Source organism: Carlito syrichta, unplaced genomic scaffold, assembly GCF_000164805.1.
Source record: "Carlito syrichta isolate Samal-C Ts95f unplaced genomic scaffold, Tarsius_syrichta-2.0.1 Scaffold301908, whole genome shotgun sequence".
Classification (NCBI taxonomy): domain Eukaryota; kingdom Metazoa; phylum Chordata; class Mammalia; order Primates; family Tarsiidae; genus Carlito; species Carlito syrichta.
The window spans coordinates 434,158-455,889 of NW_007246004.1; the positions used below are offsets into that span (position 1 = coordinate 434,158).

At 40.7% G+C, this 21,732-nt stretch overlaps 1 protein-coding gene across 1 annotated transcript in view; it reads left to right on the plus strand.

The window, feature by feature from the left end:
* Positions 1-21,732, plus strand: part of FNDC3B (fibronectin type III domain containing 3B) — a 296,455-nt gene that overhangs the window by 142,199 nt on the left and 132,524 nt on the right. Inside the window, exon 5 of the mRNA XM_008055647.1 lies at positions 1,376-1,654. Within this exon, the coding sequence (XP_008053838.1) occupies positions 1,376-1,654 (279 nt within the window). The remainder of the gene's footprint in view (positions 1-1,375; positions 1,655-21,732) is intronic.

Here is a 21,732-nt window from a genome sequence, read left to right on the forward strand (position 1 = left end):
TACTTAAAAGCAGTTTAAACATTTATTTTCCAAAGTATAAGAGTTAAAAAAGTTCTCATGATGTTTTAAAAGATTTTTATTCTAGTGTCCATGGTGACCGTTTTAAATCCCACACGTAATGCGTTATGGCCTTTAGTACATGTACTGTCCTTCTGGTGTGTTTTGACATGCTTTATTTTGGTATATAACCTCTGGACAGGATTGTATTCGTTTTTACACTTTCTCTAATGTGAACTGCTTCTCTTGTAAAAATTTGTTTTTTAAAGGTCTTTTCTTAGCTATGTGAATCATCAGTTGTTAAATTATGTAGGGTAACCTGTGTTCTTGGTGTGCCTGGGGCAGTCCTGGTGTAGGCCTTTTGTCTTAGAGAAATTGTTGGTAGTACTCCTTTTTTAGTCTCAGGAATGTTCAGATTTTGATAGTAATTTATATAGTTACTTCCTAAATGGGAAGCTCTTTTTTCTTACAAAGATATAAAGAACCAATCTTTGTGTTGTATGTTGTAATTTTTACTGGTGCCTGAATTCACACTGACTTAAAAACCTAAATTTAAGATAATGTTTCCCCTTAATATCATATTATTATTTTTCAGGCTTCTGTTTTCTTTTGAGCCACTTGAAAATACGCACAGTGGCGCAAGGGCGCTTTTTGCCTTTGTCTTGCTTCCTGTTACTCCAAAAGATAAGTTCGAGACCACAGGTTATTACAGTTGGTGCAGACGGCAGAGATGGCTTTATGCTTCCTCTGTATCCTGCCCCTGATTCTCCTGATTCTGTGATCTTTGGTTATTTTTCATGGAAATTTCTCATTTCATTATTTTAGTAAGTTTGTTTAAATGTTAGTACTTTTGAATGCCACAAATAACTTGTATTTTGGTTTTGTGACACACTTTGCAATAATATTGCTATTTGGGCTACAAGGATAAGTATACTTTTAAGTGTCTTGATTCTAAGTACATGTTTAAAGGGGGTGTTTTATTTCTTCTAACCTTTTTGTGCATTGTAATTACTAAAATCATATTGATAGGGGAAAATCAAACCTAGTTATAAATTCAACTAGGTTATGAACTCTTTGAGGACAGTAGCCTTGTCTTCTTCAGTATGCCCCATAATTTATAGAAAATTTTTGAATATGCAGTATGATTTTTAATGATCGATTATCCTTTGATTGGCTAGAAATGAATGGGAATGCCTTAAACATATGTAATGTATATCGCATTTTTTTTTAAAAGTACTTTTGTACTGTGTTTAGTAATACTTTAGACTCCTTTTATACCTTAGACTCCTTCCTTTAGGGACCAGGTCATGTGACCATGTAATAATCTGTTATCGGAAACATGGACTGAGCTGGTATTTATCCTCATCCTCCATTTTAGAAATCATACCACTCTATGGAATGTCAAGTTACATAACCCGAGAAGACCAGTACAGCAAGCCTCCACACAAGAAACTGAAAGACCGCCAGATTGATCGCCAGAACCGCCTCAACAGCCCTCCTTCTATCTACAAAAGCAACTGCACAACTGTGTACAATGGCTACAGCAAGGGCCACAGTGGCGGGAGTGGCGGAGGGGGCAGCGGCGGTGGGCCAGGAATTAAGAAGACAGAGCGGCGAGCAAGAAGCAGCCCAAAGTCGAACGATCCGGATTCGCAAGGTGACGTTCCAGGTGTTGACCATAGAGAGTGAATTGTCGAGACAGGGATGTCATAAGGTTTCGTCTCTCATATACGAGCCTTGTTTCATGATAGTAGTTTGTTCTGTTAAGAATCATTGGGTAGACCTCTGATCCGTTTCTCAGTTAGTGAAGAATATTACATCATTAATTTTTATTAATACTTCGTGGCAGAAATACTACATTCTGGTCTATGTGCCGTGATTTCCACCTAATCTCAGAAACAAGTATCTGAAAGTCTTTTCAGATTAGACTTTTTTTAGACTTTCAGAAAGTCTTTTCAAACTAACCTACTCCTGTTGTTCTACTAATAGACAGATATGGAAGAAATCTAGTGTAAACAATTTTTCTAAGAAGTATGGGCTACTTTATGTCTCCAAATAATTACACCTCATAAAACCAGATAGAATTACTTCCACACTGTAATGAAACTGACCACTACATAACAGGGATATATTTTCTGTTGAGTTTGAGGCATCAATTATTGTTTAATGTCACCTTTTGCATCTTGAATTAAGTATTCAGAGACCAAGAGTGAGATGGAAGAGTCAAGGTGATTCTTGCACATATAGGTAGAAAAACATCAGCTCAACGTAGCAAGTATTTTTTAGTAGATTAATCTTGTGGGTATAGATCAGTTGATTTGGGGAAGAGGTATATGTGTTTTAATGAGGGTAAAGTTTAGAGACAACCTATTTGATGCTATAGAAAAACAGAGGCTTCTTCTATAGGCATAGAGAAGAATGTCTTAAGTGAAGCAAGAGAAGGTACCATTTTGATAAGGTAGGTGAGTTTCAGATATAAATGACTGGAAAACAAAGACATGAACAACTGATTATGGCACTCATTAAATTTACTGACTCCTTACTGCATCTAATCCAGTTAGAGACAGACTGTGTCTGTGGGAATGTATTTGTGCATGAAAAAGATGAGGGTTGTTTATGTCTGATCATCCAGAGAAGACAGACCTCTGATGGGGAGGAGAAAATTACGTAAAGCCAGATATTGGCATTGAACCCCCCCTTTATTTATTTATTTATTTATTTATTTATTTATTACTCCCCTTATCTAGATGATTGAATTGTAGCATGAGAAAGAGGAATAGAAAGATACACTAATGTGAACACCAGTTTCTCTGGGTGAATGCATCATGTGTTGTTTTAATTTTTTTCTTTATTCTTTTCTGTATTTTCCAAAGTTTTATATAGTTATTAAGTATTTCTTATTATTAAACAAAGCATAAATATGTGTCATAAAAGATATCAAAGCTTCAAAAGGCTTTTAAACAGCCTTTAAGATGTTGTCTCTGTCATAAAAAACAATTTTTAGTCAAATGATACTACAGTTTCTAAATTTGAAATTAGTTAATTAGCAGTGTTATAATTTAACTCTGACTGTCTAAAAGAATTCACACCAAAACATTAGGAACAGCTTTGCCTAAAGAAAATTTTTGTCTAAGGAGAAGAGAAAAAGAATGTATAAGTTGTCTAAAAAGCCTATAAAGTGTAAAGTGCTTTGATTCCTTGATTCATTGTTGAATAAGATTTGCCCTGCTTTGCACCAAAAATAATTTAAGACAGATGATAGGATTCCGTATAAAGAGACAGATAAAATGCATTCGAGGAGACATTAAGGGGAGGGGAAATAATAAGCACAGCTGAAGTTAGCATAAAGATGGATGCATGTGTGGATTCACTTTGGCAAAAGTGAATACCTTTCTTACATATGTACTTATTTCATATCGCATACACCTAAATGTGTAAGCTGCTCTGTATTTTGGTGTTCTCATCATTGTAAGGGTGGGAAATGGATTCTCGATGAAATCTGTACTGAAGTGATTATTAACATACATAGATACGTTTACAAGCATTTTGGCATTGTACTGTATAACAAAACATTATTTTGACTACTTAACCTCTTTGCCATTGTGTAGAAAGCATGTTATTTTGTTGGTTAGTAGTGGGATTCCTTTTGCTTTGAGCTGCTGGGAGCACGTGTTTCAAGAAGAAAAGGGGAAGAGCAAGCTTAGTTTGAACTTGGCTGTTGCTCCTTTTCTCGTCACATGACTCAAAGTCACTTACAGCACTGCTCTCCACATGGTTAGCCAGAAGACAAGGAATCAGATGAGGTATTACTTTTTGCACTCTGACTCATTTCAGTAAGAATTCAGAAAGGGAGTTGATATATTGGATAAAAATAAATATCCGTTTACTCAAATGAGTTGAAAACTTATGTCCACAAAAAAACCTGCACACAACAAATGTATGTAGCAGCTTTATTTGTAATTGCCAAACCAAGATGTCCTTCAGTAGATGAATGGATATAAACTTGGTGCATCCAGACAATGGAATATTATTCAGTGCTAAAAAGAAATGAGATGGCAAGCCATGAAAAGACATGGAAGAACCTTGAATGCATATTCCTAAGTGAAAAAAGCCCAACTGAAAAGACTCCATGCTGCGTGCTTCGGTGTCCTGGAAAAGACAGAAATATGGAGGCAGTGAAAAGAGCTGAGGTTGTCAGGGGTAAGATGGGGAGGAGGGATACAAGCAGAGCATGGAGGATTTTTAGGGCAGTGAGACTGTTTGGTGTGGCGCTGTCACGGTGAATACATGCCATTGTCCATTTGTCCAGATCCCTAGAATGCATGACACCAAGAGTGAGCCCTGGGGTAAACTACGGGTGTTAATGACGTCCCCTTGTAGGTTCCTCAGCTGTAATAAGTATACACTCTGGTGGGGATGCTGATGGATGGCAGGGAGTAAATGGGAACTCTCTGCACCTTCTGCTGAATTTTGCTGTGAACCTAAAACCCCTCTAAAAAACAAGTCTTTCAAAAATAGTAAACATGTCACAGGAAATTGAAGACAAGTATCAGGTGAAGCCACAAGTAAGGTGTATGTAAAAGATTCCTATAGAGCTGCTTGCCATGGGCCGTGCTTTGGTTTTGAGCCTTCTGGTTGTTAATGTGAAAGGGGGAATGTGAGTCAGGGGGAGCAGGCACAGGAAGCTCCTCTCAGTCAGAGAGGCCATTGTGTTGCTCATCACGTTTCAGTTGTGTCTGCCTCAATGTACTCGTTGGCTCTGAGGATCCCAGAAGGCTTTTTTCTGCTGTGTGTCTGCTGGAGTTGACTGCTGACTTCTGTGCCCAAGATGCGGGATTTCTTAAATAATTCTTAAGCTTACGGTGTCACCTAATTAATATTAACTTGTAGGTAATACTAAGTTCCTACGTGGTTTGCACAAGAATTGGATATGTATTTAACCATGAAGTGTGACTTGTGGTATTTTTCCATATTCTACTTAGGATAAGTTGTCTTCATTACTAGAGGAGACCCATCTCTTTACTTTAGAATTCCCTCACTTTTAAGGGAATCTACTTGAATGATTTACTTCTTTTCCACTGACAAAAAAAAAGTTTTTTAAAAAAGACAAACCTGGTCCTGTGGTAAAACTAAACATATATAAAAGAAGGAAACAACTTATGTCAATAAAAGGAAATACATTAGAAAGATGGAGATAAATGCATTACTCTTGAGTGCTGGTTCTCAGTGTTTAGAAACGCTGGTGGGACTTCACAGCAGCAGAGACCTGTGGGCCTCTTTTTAGACCTGCTAAGTCAGAATCTTCCTACCCATTTTCACTTCATGTTTGTGTTTTTAATTAAACCTCCATTGACGATAATGTTCAGCCGAGAGAGAAGACCGCAGCTCCAGTATGAAAGATGGCTCACCGAGTTGTGCACAGTGTGAGGCGGGACCTTGCCTGTTTCAGTCGCCCTTCTCTCCTTCTGTCTAGTGCTGTGCCTGGCCCATAGTGGGTGCTCGGAAATACTCGTGAGATAAATCTTGTCTCCTTAATTGCTTTGTTTTCCACCGCGAGCCTTCTGTTTGAACACATGCAGCTGTTGTACATTTCCTCTTCCTGGAGCAAATCACTGTATTGCTCAAGGATGCTGTGTGACCAGCCTCTCCTTTCATTTACTGTTACCTTCAGGAAAACTGCCATGAGAAAGGATTCCTGTTTTTTTGCCATCTCTTGGAACTGATGGTGTGATGTGGGCTGAGAACAGTTGGGCTTTGGTTTGTATTTGACATACAGTACTTGGCTGAAAATCAGGCTTTGTCACTCGCTAGCTGTTTTCTTTAATATCCTCTGAGTCTCCGTGTCCACATCTGTAAAATGGGGATTTTTAACTCCCCTTTTAAAATAAGGAAAATAGCCTAGCTAGTTCTTGACACCTTGGTGTGAAGGTAGCCCTTCTTTCTCCATATTCTTGTCTCCCTCATCCTCATGACTCCTGCTGTTGAGGCTCGCCTCTCATCTGAGAGGCCCCTCCCTCCTCAAGTCAGGCACCTGTCCTTCTAACGGCCCTGCCCTTCCCTTCCCTTCCCTTCGTGCTTCATCCCCGCCCTCACTTCTCCTCCTGTCAGCCAGGAGGAGCTTCATTTGCTGAAGCCCATCTTACTGAAAGCTGCACCTTGCGTTTCTCTGAAAGCTGCTTCTGGGCTCTCCTGAGAGTGGCTGTCCGTGGGGGAGAAACACACTTTGTCTGCTGGGGCCTCCCTGTTAGAGCTGGTGACAGATCCCACACGTCCTCTCATCACTGGCTGCAGGGCACTTGTGGCTCTGAATGAGAGAGAACTCTGGTGCATCACTGACCATGGACCCTGTCCTTGGTGTCTTCTCACATGCTTCTCGTGACTCCCTCTTGCTCCTTGATCCTAGAGACCTCCCACAAGGGCAGTCTTGATTTTAAGATGTGTGTTTATGCCTTTCCTGCTCCAGCCCTTCCTGTGTTATGCTGCAACTCAGTCAGGTCTGAACATGTTACTCCTCTCCTCTCCTTTTTTTTTTTTGAGTTGGAGTCTCACTCTGTCGCCCAGACTGGAGTGCAGCGGCTGCTCCCGGCCCCCGCAGCCTCGACCTGCTGGGCTCCGGCGATCCTTCCGCCTCAGCCTTCCGAGTAGCCGGAATTACAGGCGCGCGCTACCACACCCGGCTGATTTTTTTTTTTTTTTTTGATTTATTGTAGAGATGAGGTCTCACTGCCCAGGCGGGTCTCGAACCAGGCAATCCACTCACCTCAGCCGCCCAAAGGTGTGGGATTACAGGCTGAGCCACCGAGCCCAGCTTACTCCTCTCCTTAAGAGCCTCCATGATGCTCCCCATTGTCCACAGAATAAAGCCCAGACTGCCTGGCATGATATCTACTTGCCTCCTATGGCCCTTCAGGTTTCATTTCATGACTATGCTTTCTCCTCTCTTCTTGTCTTCCTGCCAGTTCCTCTGCCTAACGGGCTCCACCTGAGCTCAGTTGTTACCACCTCTGTGAAGCCTGCTTGTCTCCCCAAGGTATGATGGCGGCTGATAAGTCAGAGAAAAATGTCTCCATTTTTGCCGTCCATTTCTCTCCTCGCCCAGCATTTGCTTTTAGAGTGGGGCTTAGGCATCAAGTCCACAGATGTTCAAGGACAGGAATGGAAAAGCTTGTTCTCGTACACAGAATGTTATGCAAGAGCTGGGCCTTGAGCCTGTTGTGTGGCCAAAACCCAGTTAAAATAGTCATATTACCTTTCATCACAGAAGCTAAAGATGCTTCTCTTGCTCTTTGCTGAGTGAGAGGGAGGTTTTGTTCCTTCCATTTTGTTCTTGATTAAAAACCAAAGGAAGTTATTCAGTGAGAGACAGTGAGTCAAGATGCAGGTTTCCAGCAGATTGTAGCTCCATTGACATGCATCTTCAGAGGGGAGAAAGGATTGTATGAGTTTAGAGTAAAACACAAACACTTTGGCGAGGATCCACCGTCTAATCATATGAAAATACTTAAGCAAGCTGTGTGTGTGTGCATGTGTGTATGTTTGTATGTGACCTTTTCCTGGGTCTTCCTCAAAGGCAGAGGATGGGTATCTTTTTCACACATAAAGGTCTTAAAAAGCATAACCAAACTGTAACATTTTAAATACTTTGTGGTTTGAACTGTATGATACAAAACAAGTCATTCTGCTAGGCTTCCGTTTCCCTTTCACTAAAATGAACGAGTATCAATTTGGGTCAGTGATTTTCAAAATCTTATTAGTGACCACATTTTCTCTTTTTTCTGACAATCTTATGTGGATCTTTAGTTCAGTGCAATATCCCCTCGTTCCTACCACCATCACACACACACAGAGGAGCACATACACACATGAACTCTGAAAGCAGTTGGAATCGGAGCTTCTGTGGTTTGAGTGGGAAACATGGGTCCTTGTCACTGTCCACTAAGCCTTCTCAGAGATCCAGCCCTAGCATGGGTGCTGGCTTCGCAAAGTCTCTGGTGTAAGACAGGTACTGCCCTTTGGCCTGCTCCAGATCTGCTGAATGACAGACAGTCTGTGGAGGTTGGCCTAGCAATCTGCATTTCATCAGACACTCCAGGCATTGACTAGGCACAGTAACATTTGAGAACCACTGATTCTTTGAATGCCAAGCAAATTTTTTTTTTTTTTTGAGTCAGAGTCTCACTCTGTCTCCCAGGCTGGGATGCAGTGGCATGCTCATGACCATCCCAGCATCGACCTGCTGGGCTCAGGTGATCCTTCTGCCTCAGCCTTCCAAGTCGCTGGAACTACAGGCTCACGCCACCACACCTGGCTAATTTTATGATATATTATAGAGACGAGATCTCACCAAGTTGCCCAGGCTGGTCTCATACCCCTGGGCTCAGGCAGTCCTCTCTCCATTGGCCTCACAAAGTGCTGGGTTTACAAATTTAAGCCACCATGCCCGGCCTAATGCCAAGCAATTTTTAATGAAGATTTTAAATGGCAGGACTGAAAAGTGAGAGAGAATAGGGGATAGGAGATATTAAGTAAGAACACTTGATTTAAGTTGAGGTGTATTTCTTGTAGTATCTGTGTAGTAATAAGCATAGTCTGGTGGTGGGAGAGTTCCTTTTGTGCTAACATATTGTAGTCGCTTACATGAGGTCCTCTAAAACTTATAACCATATGGGGAAAAAATGGGTCAAAATGGTAAGAATTCCAAATACGGAAGAAAATGAACATACAACATACTTTTGGCAATCAACCTTTGTAACTGTTGACAATCCAAAGGTTCAGTTACCCTTTAGATTAAATTCCACCCCTGAAAGCCAGCAGTGAAGATATTTTTTCTGGTGCAGCTCTCCTTCAGAGATCACAGCTTTCTGACTCTAGCAGTTTTCTTTATGACCAGTTCTTTGTTTTCTAATTCTTTCTCAGGTGGTCCTCCCTGGCATTTTTCTCTTCCTATGTTTTGTGATCACTGCTTGAAACCAGAATCAGACCACAGTATGTTTTCCCAAGTCAGCATGAAAGTTTTATTCATAATAGTAGTTATTGTTCATAAGAAGAGGAGTTAGTGTACTGAGGCTTTGGATGGCATTTTCCCCCTAGAGAGGTCTGAGATTGTGAATGCTTGAGTCCTAGGAGTTTGTCCTGCTGGATGGCGTGGGCTCTGGGAGGGCATGGCTGTATCCACCTGTGCAGGGCTGACAGTGCTTTTCTTTGTCTGGAATGATGTGCCTCGTGTTAATAAGGTCTGGAATGTTAGGGAGTCAAGACAGATTTTCTTTTGGAATTTCTCTTGGTCTTGGTTCTCTGTAAGAGATAATGCTGGTGCTTTTCTGCTTTCTGTTTAAAGTAGGATATTTCATGGGGCTTCCACACTTCAGGGGCTGATTTCTTCTTTTTCTTGTGGGCTTTTCTCTCATGGGCGCCCATCCTCTTAGGCATGCTCAGATGGGTGTTTTGGAAGGCTGGAGAGAGTTTGAATCATTGGTTGTGGGCAGGGTTCTCTGTTTCCTTGGAGTGGATGGTCCCCTTACTGCATTTGAGCCCTGCATAGTTTCTGGATGGAGTTTCAGTATTGGTTTATCTCTCAAGTCTGTAGCTGATGATGAATCCTGTGTATTTTCACCTGCCTATAGCTGTGTATGAATTCTGCATATGGCAAAAATATCAAGAAAACATGAAAAAATGAAAAGTGAACTCAGGTCAGTGCAGCTCACCTGTCTTGCTGCCATGTACAGTCTGAACATAGTCCAAACAAACCCAAGTGTCTTTTATTTTTTAAAAGGACAGTATGAACCCCTGGCTCAGAATGCAGGAGACATGAGACATTTTCTTGGCAGGAAATAGTGGTTAATACCGTCACTTCCATTACAAATGTAGGCACCTGATCCAGCCCCCAGTCGCCAAGGCCTCTGAGTGAGTGACTCCAGTTACTCAATCACTAGAGGCTGCGCTCACTAGGGCTGAGCAGACTTCAGGCCTTGTGGATGTCCACGTGTAAGATGGAAAGGGAAAGGGAGGTGACAGGAGGCTGTTTTCTTAAGGAGTGTGCTGCTCATTAACATGCGCTTTCCGACTTGGGCATTATGCTGTAGGCTCAGGGCTGGAGAAATTAAATTCTACATAACTATATTTCTGTGAGTCCCCTATATGACAGTTTTTCCCCCCCCTTACTGAGATGTCAGTTTTTCTGGCGCAAAGGCAGATTTGCAGCTCAGGAAGGAAGAAGCTGTGGTGACCCAAATTGTTGCTAATTCGTAGAGTATGTAGTTGTCTTTATCAGGTTACATCACTTAGCCTATCCTTTTGCCTTTTGCCCTTTCTCCCCTCTGTATTTTTGTTGCAATCTTGGATGTTTTAAAGATGCTAACTACATGATTCTTTCAACAGGCAAAGATGAGATATTTTTGTCAAGAAGTCTTAACCCATTAAATCATACTTGAAGCTTCACATTTTTTACTTAGATATAAAAAGACAAATGGCTTGCAAAAAAATTGTGAGTTTTCCTTTGAAATGAATGTTCTCCAGAAGTTTGAGGGCAGAATTTTGATTAGTTTCTACCGTATGTAGTACTTAACTCTGTAAACCCATATTATTTTCTTTGCCTTTTTGCTTTCTTGGGGATTGATCATAGCAGCATTTGGATGACATCAGAACCCATATTAGTAAAATACATGTCATCCCAAAGAACCCTTAAACAGTAGGTATGCATGATGATATGGTTTGTTTCTGGTATATATGTAACCTCCAATTTTATGGAATTGAAACTTTTATATGTTATTCTCTCATTTAGCTAAATTGAATTCTGAACTTAACTGGGTTAGAGGTCATCACCACAAATGTGCCATACTTAGAAGCAAAATGTGTACTATTTGGGACCTCGCAGATCTAGTTTAAGTCCCAGCTCAGCCACTTGTGTGCTATGTGCTCTGGCATGATAGTTAACCCCTGAAATCTTCATTTTCTTCATCGATATATAAAATGGGGGTTACTAATGGCATCTGTTTCAGAGGACTCTGTTTTTTTGTTTTTTTGAGTTAGAGTCTCACCCCCTCATCCAGGCTGGAGTGCAGTGGCATGTTCCTGGTCACCGCAGCCTTGACCTGCTGGGCTCAGGTGATCCTTCCGCCTCAGCCTTCCAAGTAGCTGGAACTACAGGCATGCACCACCATGCCCGGCTAATTTTTTGATTTATTGTAGAGATGAGGTCTCACCAAGTTGGTTAGGCTGGTCTCGAACTCGCGGGTGCAGGCAATCCACTCACTTCAGCCTTCCAAAGTGCTGGGATTATAGGCATGAGCCACTGTACCTGGCCCCAGGGGACTCTTATAAGCTTTCAGTATAATTTCAGACACTCTAAGAATGCTTAAGAATGTATTGGTGAGTATTGGTAAAGAAAGAGCTTGCCTTTCTGTCCCTCCCCCTCTTTTTTTTCCTCTGATGAGAACTGCCTTCTGTGGGTCGTTTTCAGCAGAACTGCAGCTTGTGAGCATACCCCACAGAGTGCCACGGCACTGGGCGTCTGTAGTCTGGGACAGTATTAAGTGACAATGAGTGTCAGGCACTTGAGATGAGAAAGGATTCAGAGGGGCATCCACCCTAAAAAGATCAACTCACAGAAAACCTGATGCATTCTGGGAGAGAATACGATTCAGTCCTCCTCACTTTTCCTGAGCTCCTCTCTGGACTGGATTTGTGTGTAAACTTGAGGAGTGGGGTGCGGCAGGCCTGCTTGATTCTGTCTGAATTTGCTCACACATTAGTCACTCGAAATTACTTTGCTAGATGTTAGAAGTAGTGGGGGGGAAAGGGGAGAGTTAGTTGGAGGTAACATGGGTGAGCCCCAACATCTCTCTGTTTATTTTGGTAGCACCCACATTCTTTGCTTTAGGGCAGTTAGTTCAGCCTGATGGATGAGGCATCGAGATCACCCAGATGGACAGGCTACCTAGGTAACCCACTACACTAAAGTCTTTCACCATTGTTCCACACATCTCAGAAGTTGTACACTATCACTTCGAATTCTGTGAGTCACAGACATCCATCCTGATATGTGGTGGAAGGATCTACACTGGGTGTAAGTGGATCATGGGTGTGCTGAGACATCTTGGGGGCTGGCCACCAGGTGTGTGGAGCCAGAAACCATTTCTATTAATATACTATCCTAAATAGTCTCAACATTTGTGATGGAATTTTGGCAGATTTCCTGCTGTTATGTCAACGTTGATTTTGTCACTGTATCTCCTGCTGGGATCTCTGCACACACTGCTGTGTGAAGTGATAGGGTATTGAATGTTTGTCTTTGTATGATCTGTGTTGCAATGTGACAGTCAGTTTGTAAATACACTCATTATAGTCATGCTTCCTGCCATGATCAGCCTTGGGTTTTAATTTAAATTTAATTTGTTCAACCAAACAGTGTAACGTATATATTACTCTCAGTTTTTTGTGCTGTAATGAGACCTTGAGATTCTGTTAAGAATTGAGTAGAGACCCTAATGTGACGTGGGAAAAATTCCTGGAAACAAGTGACCCTAGCTCAGTACCTACAGTTTTCAAAGTTATGTGTGTAACTAGCCCCTGTAACTGACTAACATTTCCTTGTTTTTCCCTGCTTCTGAGTTTACATTTTAGAAAGCTTTCCCTCTTACTTTCTTCCGTTTCTCTTCCCCCACTGAGATTGTAACCACTTCTTTTTGCCTGCATTGGCAGATAGGACTTTCTACATAGGTGCTGGGCTCAGAAAAAGGCAGAAAATGGTGGTGAGGATGATTTGCTGACAAAAGTGGATTGTGATGACTCAGGAAGACTGGAAAATCGGGTGAGAGGGTGGGGGTTGAGGCGGGCCGCGGAAGAATGCACACTGAAATCAGAGGATGTGAGCACAGGCAAGCAAGAGGAGCGCTGAAAGGGGCAGAGAAATCCGGTGAATGTAACACAAAGACAGTTTGGGGGCGGAGGAGGAGACAGAAAATAAGAGAGGGCTCATGGTTCCATTTGTACATGTTCTGTTCTGTCAACCTTTTTCCAGAGGGTGGGGGAGAGTCTTTTTCCTGGTAGTGGTCCATGAGCCCCTTGACCGGCACATCCGCCTGAAGTGAATCTCCTGCTCTTTTCCTGTTTGGCGTCTCCTCACGCTTTGTCTTCCTGCTATGCTGGATTAGAACAGCCACTGCCAACATACATCAAAAATCAAACTAAAAGTGAAGTCGTAAATAGAACTTTGAGAGGAGTGGCAGCATATGATATTGAGGAATTGGGTTTTTTGAACAGTGACTTGAATTTGTCAAAGTGATGTTTTGAAGTTTTGATGTGCTTAAAAATTGGAAATTGGGAAAGTTTCTCCTTTTTTGTTTTTTTTGTTTGTTTTTTTTTGAGTTGGAGTCTCACTCTGTCGTCCAGACTGGAGTGCAGTGGCCGCTCCCGGCCACCGCAGCCTCACCTGCTGGGCTCCAGCGATCCTTCCGCCTCAGCCTTCCGAGTAGCCGGAATTACAGGTGTGCGCTACCACGCCTGGCTGATTTTTTGATTTATTGTAGAGATGAGGTCTCGCTGCCCAGGTGGGTCTCGAACCCACGGGCTCAGGTAATCTACTCACCTCAGCCTCCCAAAGGCGCAGGATTACAGGCTGAGCCGCTGAGCCCAGCTTCCTTTTTTGTTTTTAAGTTAAAAAAGCATAGGCCGGGTACAGTGGCTCATACCTGTATCCCAGTACTTTGGGAGGTGGAGACGAGAGGATAACCTGAGCCCAGAGGCCTGAGACCAGCCTGGGTAACATAGCGAGACCTAGTCTCTACAATAAATCAATTGTTAAAAAAAATTAGCGGCGTGTGATGGTACATGCCTGTGATTCCAGCTACTTGGAAGGTTGAGATAGAAGGATCACCTGAGACCAACAGATCAAGGCTGCGGTGGCCATGAGCATGCCATTGCACTCCAGACTGGGTGATAGAGTGAGACTCCTGGCTCAAAAACAAAACAAACAAGCAAAATTAAGCACAAGTAAAAGGAGCCACACTTCCTCTCTCTCTCTCTCTCTCTCTCTCTCTCTCTCTCTCTCTCTCTCTCTCTCTCTCTCTCTCTCGGTTAGTGTGCCTTTGTCAAAAGAAGTCTGATTAATTGAAGATACCATGAATATTTCAAGTCTTCCTGCAAACTAATAAGCTCACTCGTATATTACCTTGCTACCCTATGAAAGCAACACGAGGAAATTAATATGAAGAACTAGGTTTTCCAACAATTTACAATTTTTATACATGCATTTGTTACGGCTACTCTTAATTCACATGGTGAACTTACATTGACTCCCCGCCCTATTACTTGAAAAGATACAAAATGTTATATGGAACAATAAGGTCCTTAAAGCCAGGAGGGATGGAGAAACTGCCATATTTTAGGTTCACTGAGTTCCTCAAAACTATTTAAGTGTCTTGCCAAGCACATTTAAAAAAAATTGGTATGTAGTCTTTCAGGAAGATTTATCTTCTGTTGGAATTGTTTCTCCAAGGAACGCCATAAGATATCAGGATCTCTTGGAAACCCTATTAAAAATCATGTGTTACTTAAGTCAAAAATTGATTACTTCACTATCCAGTTTAAAAAAAAACAACACAAAAACCACAGTGATAGCATTAACATTATTTACTACTCACACTATCATCCATGGGAAAATGACTTGAATTCAATTGCAGACAGCTTTCAATTTGAAAATTACATTTCATTTCATTGAAGAAGTCCATGTCTATGAAGAACTGTTCCCCATAGATTTCAGTCTCTAGGCATATTTGTCTCAACACCATTTAGAACATTATGCATGAGGACAAAATTGTCTCAATTAAGTTAGAAAGTTGCTACACATTAGTATTTCCCAGAAGAAAGGTTATCTTTTAAGTAGTAAATATGTATGCATCAGTGGTAATTCCTACCGATTTCCCTGATAGTGAAGTGCACACATGCCTATTTTTTGCATCATTTCTTATAGTAATGTCAGAAGGCTGGGTGTAGTGGCTCATGCCTATAATCCCAGCAGTTTGGGAGGCCATGGTGGGAGGATTGCTTGAAGCCAGGTTTGAAAACCAGCCCGGGTAACATGGCAAGACTCTGTCTCTACAAACAAAACAAAACAAATAGTTTCAAGGCCAGTTGCTTGTATGGTCATGCTACCCATAATTGGAGTGGAAAATATAGTAATCTTTTGTACATTATTAACCCGTTTGCTTACGATTTCAGAACTTGGTCTTCTGAACTGGAGAATCTACAGGATGATTTATACCCAGAAATTAGGATTCTTACTCATTATTTTCTTTTTCTTCTATTTTTGTTTTATTTCTTGCTTTGTGTGTGTGTGTGTGTGTGTGTGTGTGTGTGTGTGTGTGTGTGTGTGTCGCAGTCTCACTCTGTCACCCAGACTGGAGCGCAGTGGCACTCTGCTCACATCTACTGCAGCCTTGACCTGCTGGGCTCAGGCGATCCTTCTACCTCAGCCTTCCAGGTAGCTGGAAATGTAGGCGTGTGCCACCAGGTCCAGCTAATTTTTAATTTATTTTAGAGACAAGGTCTCACCATGTTGCCCAGGCTGGTCTCGAAACCATAGGCTCTGGTAATTCTCTCGCCTCTGCTTCCCAAAGTGCTAGGATTATAGACGTGAGCCATTATGCCTGGCTTCTTGTATTTTAAAATTCTATAAATTCTCTATCCCCTCCTCCATTCTATATACCTGGCTTCCAAGACTTGGCATGTTTATCATCACCAGTGCTATAGATGGACTTCTAGAATTCAGTACTTTTTTATTTATTCATTTGTTCATTTATTTACTACTGAGGTATTTTTATTTTGTGTTGCATTTCGGAGTGCATAAGGTAATAGGAAATGATGTAGAAGAATGTTTTTAGTACTAGATTATGTCATAGCTGTCACCTCATTTACTTCTGAAGAAAAAAGTTTCAAGAGTTGCTCTTATTTTGAGATTTGGTGACAGACTCTGAGTGCATCTGAGAAAAAGGAAGCAGTTAAGGTCAGTGAACGACCCTCCTTTCATAGGGATGCATGATCCAGTTGAGAGATTGTCTTTGTCCTCTAATTTTCATTTTTTTCCTGCTCCCTGTTTCTGTCCACTTTTATTCTTAGTCGTATCTTCTCAGTGGAAGGTAAGCAGCTGTCGATGAGAGGGTGAAAGAGCATGCATCTAGGCGCTGCTATGAGTAGCTCTGGTAAAGAGTTGGTCTATACAAAGAATGTGAAACTCGCAACGATGCTCAGAAATGGTCTCTAGGGCTCGTAATGTTGGGTGGGTCCAAAGGAAATGACTGTTTCTAGAGATCAAAGGTAACTGGCTATGATAAATTTTACATGGTTCCACTTAATATTTCACAGCTCAGTGTGATTGATAGTAGGCATCTATACAAAGTATATCTCTTCTCTGTTTTCAACTGTTGCTATGCAAGAGTTCATTTTTTCTACTTTCAGTGTCAAATAAAGAGTAAAGGGTTTAGTGAGAGAAGACAGTGAACACCGAGAAACTCAGGTATATTCACTGATAGATGGGATGTTTTTGCAAGCAGCATATCAGCAGTGATATTTTGGGGGAACTGTAGATCAATAACCTGCTTAAGGCAGGAGATATTGGACTTGATAAAGATAAGAGATTGGATTTTATAAAGATACCAAGAAATAAAATGGAATATCATCACAGTGCCCAAGATATTTCTTTAAAGTGATGGCTAGAGTTCTGTTGACTAATGCTGGTGAGTGAGATGTCAACATTGAGAAGAAACCATCCCCAGACAGTTCAGGTGACAGTTATGTTAGTTATACTTTATTTAGGTAGGTGTTTTGTTCCTGGAACATTACTTTTATTCAAGAAAATTTGAAGCATTTGAAAACAAGATGCTTTGTGGGAACTCTTGCATATAATGTTTTGGTTTTTTCAATTTCATACATCGTCAGGGAATATTTTCTGGCCTAAATTTACAGACACTGTATATAAAAGAACATTCTCCCATCAGGCTTACTAGAAAGCACATTGTTTGTCTTTCTGCTACCCTGTTGTGAACAGAGGTTTCCTCGGCTTTTCTGAATTATTTTAATGAGCCTGTGTGTTCGTTTTCTATGACTAGCAAATCACTACAAAGTTGGTGATTTTTTTCTTTTAAAGAGTTTAAGGCTGACCTTAAACTCTTAAACTTAAGGGATTCTCCTGCGTCAGCCTCTCGAGTAACTGGGGTTACAGGCATGTGCTGCCATGTCCAGCTCAAAGCTGGTGATTTAAAACAGAAAAACTTTATTCTCTCATGGTTTTGGAGAGAATGTAGAGAATATAGTTTTAGAGCTCAGAACTCTGAAACCAGTGTCACTGGGATAAAATCAAGGTGTTGGCAGGGCCAAGTTCCCTCCAAGTTCCTGACCTCTCCCAGCCTCAGGTGGACACCAGTATTCCTTTGCTTGTAGCCACATCACACCAATCCTCAAGACTAGCATCTTCAGATCTCTTTGCTCTTGCCCTGTTGTCTGTGTGTGTTAAATCTTCCTCTGCGTCTTCCTTATAAGAATGTGTATGGGTTTATTTAAGGCCCATCTGGATAACTCAGGAAATTTTGCTATCTCAAAACCTTCAACTTAGTCATATCTTAAAGACTTTGCCATGTAAGACAGCATCCACAAGTTCCAGGGATTGGGATGTGACTATTCTTTCGTTGGACCGATTTTAGCCCACCACAGACTGCTTCCAGCATCCCTGTTCTGGAAACCTGGTCAGAGCTAGCCCAGTACCCTGCATCCGTCTAAGGTCTTATTGATGTGTTCCCTCACCTTCCTCAGCCTTCACCATAGGCCTCTCATAAGTGGTGAATAGAGTTAATGACATTTCTCAAGAATGAACTGAACCTATCTGTTTGGGACATATATTTCTTCAAAAAAGAAGTAAAATAGTTTTGCCTAGCATAAGATAATATTCAAAATGCCTTAAAAATAATCCTTAATGAATCTCATATCCCTTCAGTGTTAAATATCCCTCAAGAAAAACTGGTACTTGTTGGGTATAGACTGGATAACTAAAGGTCTAGATTGATGACACATGTCTTTTCTAATAATTGGTTAATTCTGAAGAAGAGTTATGTGGACCCTGAGATGTTATGTGTTTATGGATGATAAATTCTAAAGCCCTGTTACTTGCCTTGCCTTATTTTTAATAATTTTTGCCTGTTGTAATAAACTTATATCTTATGGATTTTCTTTTTTACTCTTGGGTGAGTGTTTTGACTAAATTTCAAAGACATAGAAAATTTTGACTACATATAAAATAGTATTTGAACTCTGTTAAGATTCTTTCCTCCTCCAGAATTCTGTAATTCTGTCAAACTTGGTAGGAAGAAAAAAGTATATATATTATACACACACATATGCAGTTAAGCATATTTGTATAGTTTAGACATCAGCGCATCAATAATTGGATAAACAATGAATCAGAAGTCTCTATTTTCTGTAGGTTTCAAAAATTACTTGGATGGTAATTCTAGAATTATAAAAGATTGGTAGGAGGAAATGAAGTAGAAGTACATAGCCCAGATTATAGAAATGAAATGAGAGGAAAGAATATCTAGAATGGCTAGATATGAGAACTCAGCTGGATTACACAGTCTCATTTGAGATAGTGTGTGACAGGGGATAGCAGATAACAAGCATCAGGGCACTCTGTAAGGGAAGGAGAGAAATAGGGATCCCTGTAGCCAGGTTTAAGCCAATCTAACTTGGTTGTATAGTCAACTGGTTTGATATCACCAGGACCTTAATAAAGGGAGAGAAGTTGAGGCAGAATCACATCATGTTACCTCTCTTGAATAGTTTCTTCAGTCTTAACTTTCCATTAATTTAAAAAATTAGGTCTGTAATTTGATGGGTATTACATTGAATCTGTAGATTGCTTTGGGTCAGATGGACATCTTGACAGTATTGATTCTTCTAATCCATGAGTGTGGAATGTTCTTCCATTTGTTTGTGTCATACTTGATTTCTTTGGGCAGTGTTTTGTACTCATAGAGATCCTTCACTTCTTGCTGAGGTGGATCCCAAGGCATTACTTTTTTTGGGGTGGCTTTTCTGAATGGGATTGTGCTTTTAATTTGGTTTTCTATCTGCTTGTTGCTGGTGTCTAGAAATGCAGCTGTCTTTTGCACATTGATATTGTACCCCAAGACTTTCCCAAAGTCGATTATCAGGAAAAGGAGGCTTTCGACAGACTCCCTCGGGTTTTCAAGATATGGAATCATATCATTTGCAAAGAAGGGATAGCTTAACTTCTTCTTTTCCTATTTGGATACCCCTGATTTCCTTCTCTTGCCTGATTGCTCTGGCTAGGACTTCAGGTACCTAGAAATATACATATATAATTTAAACATGCATACAGAAATTCATATGGAAACAAAAAAGAGCATGAATAGCCAAAACAATCTTTAGCTAAAGGATCAAAGCAGGAGGCATCACACTTCCAGACTTTAAGCTCTACTACAAGTCTACAGTAACCAAAGCAGCCTGGTATTGTTACAAGAATAGGCACATAGACCAATAGAACAGGACAGAGATTCAAGAAGCAAAAACTTCCTCTCTCAACCAACTCATCTTTGACAAAGCCACCAGTAACAACCCCTGGGAAAAGGAGACTGTATTCAGCAAATGGTGCTGGGAAAACTGGCTGACCACATGCAGAAGAATGAAACTGACCCCTACCTATCACCATATACAAAAGTCAAATCTAAATGACCTAAATGTAAAACCTCAAACTATAAGAATTCTAGAAGAAAATGTAGAAAACACTCTTAATGTTGGAGTATTCTTGATCAAGTCCCCAAAATAAATGCCGTAAAAACTGCATCATACTGAAAAATTATTGTACAACAAAAGAAACCATCAAGAGAATAAAGAGGCAACCTGCAGAATGGGAAAATATGTTTGGAAAATGTGCACCTGACAAAGGCCTAACACCCAGGATCTACAAGGAACTCAAACAAACTGAAAGGAAAAAAACAACTCTATTAAACCCTGATCATCAGAGAAAAACTACAATGAGATACCACCTAGCCTAGTAAGGATGGCCCTCGTTTATAAATAAACAATGGTTGCTGGCACAGGTGTGTAGCAAAGGGAACTCTTCTACACTGTTGGGAGTGTGAGCTAGTTCAGCCTCTATGGAAAGCAGTGTGGTGATTCCTAAAATAACTAAAAATTGAATTGACCTTCCATAAGATCCAGCAATCTCTCTCCTGCAGATATACCTGGAAGAACATAAATTGTTCTACCAAAAAGACACCTGTACATGCATGTTTTTAGCTGCACTATTCATAATAGCAAAAACATGGAAACATCCCTGGTGCCCATCAAATGTGGACTAGATAAAGAAAATATACACAATGGAGTATTACGCAGCCATAAAGAAGAACAGAATCATAGACTTTGCAGCAAATTGGATGCAGTTAGAGACTATCATACTTAATGATGTATCATAGAAACAAAGAACTGAATATTTCCTGTTCTTACTCGCAAGTGAGACCTGAACATTAATCACCTTAGCACAAGGGAGGGAATCGCAGTTGCTGGGCACTGCCAGTGGAGGTGAGAAAAGGGGACATGGAGCAACACAAAGGGTACCTTGTGCTGTACCAGGGGAAGTGAGGGCCAAGTGGAGGTCCAAACTTCACCTGCATGCAACCTACTTATGAAGTTAGCCTTTACTGGTACCCCACATATCTATAATAAAATATAATTTTATAAAAATAAGTAAATATAAAAAATAGGCGTAATTTAAGCTACTTAGCTCTGCTCAGACTCATGGGCCTTTGGTTTTAGCTACTTATGTGTTTTTTTCCCTAAGAATATCAATCATTTTCGGCATATACTATGCCCTGCCAGTTTCTTTGGAATCAATTTAAGTGAGAAAAATAAAGCACTTTGGGAAAAACTTTTTAGATATGTCTGGTAAGTTGTTTTACTATTTGAGAACAGTTCTGGAGACTGAAATACATTTTCCATTTAGTAGAGTTTGGCTTTTTTTGTGAGCCACAACATTCATGGAAAAATGTTGAAATCTTCAGTGTAGAAAAGGCGACTGCCTGCTGTCTGGAAGGGTGAACAGTCTTCCCTGTAACACTGCCCCATGAGCAGCATCAGAAACAAGGGTAACTTTTTACTACAATGAAATGTGCATCTTGTGATTCACACCTTTCTTCCTGTTCTGGATTCTTGAGATTGTAGACAAACTATATGTACTCCAAGCCTGTGCTTTTTTGTAGGACATTTCTTTGAATACGTATTCTTGATCACTTGAGTTGAAACTTTCAGAAGGCTAATATCGTACATGAAAAGTTAAGACTAGAAGATCATAGTGATTTCTGTGAAATAAGTAACAAGTTTCTGGGTATCTAAAACGTATTTCATTAAATGTGACTCTTTTCCTACATATCCAGTCTATTGTAGTGCTTGTTTTGTAATCTTTATGTGTGTGTACATGTATACTTCATAAGTTTAAATGTGTAAAATAGAGTTTTATTTCCTCAGCTGGTCTCTCTGATATATCTTTTCTTGCCTTACAATTCATTCTTCACACAGCAGCCAGGGGATCTTGTTTAAAAAAAACCCAAAACCTGTTTTTTGGACTTACCATAAAGTGCAGACTTTGTACCCTGGTGTCAGGGTCTGCACCAGCTGACCTGACACTGCATCCTCAGCTCCTGCCAGTGTTGATCCAGTTCTGTGTCCTCG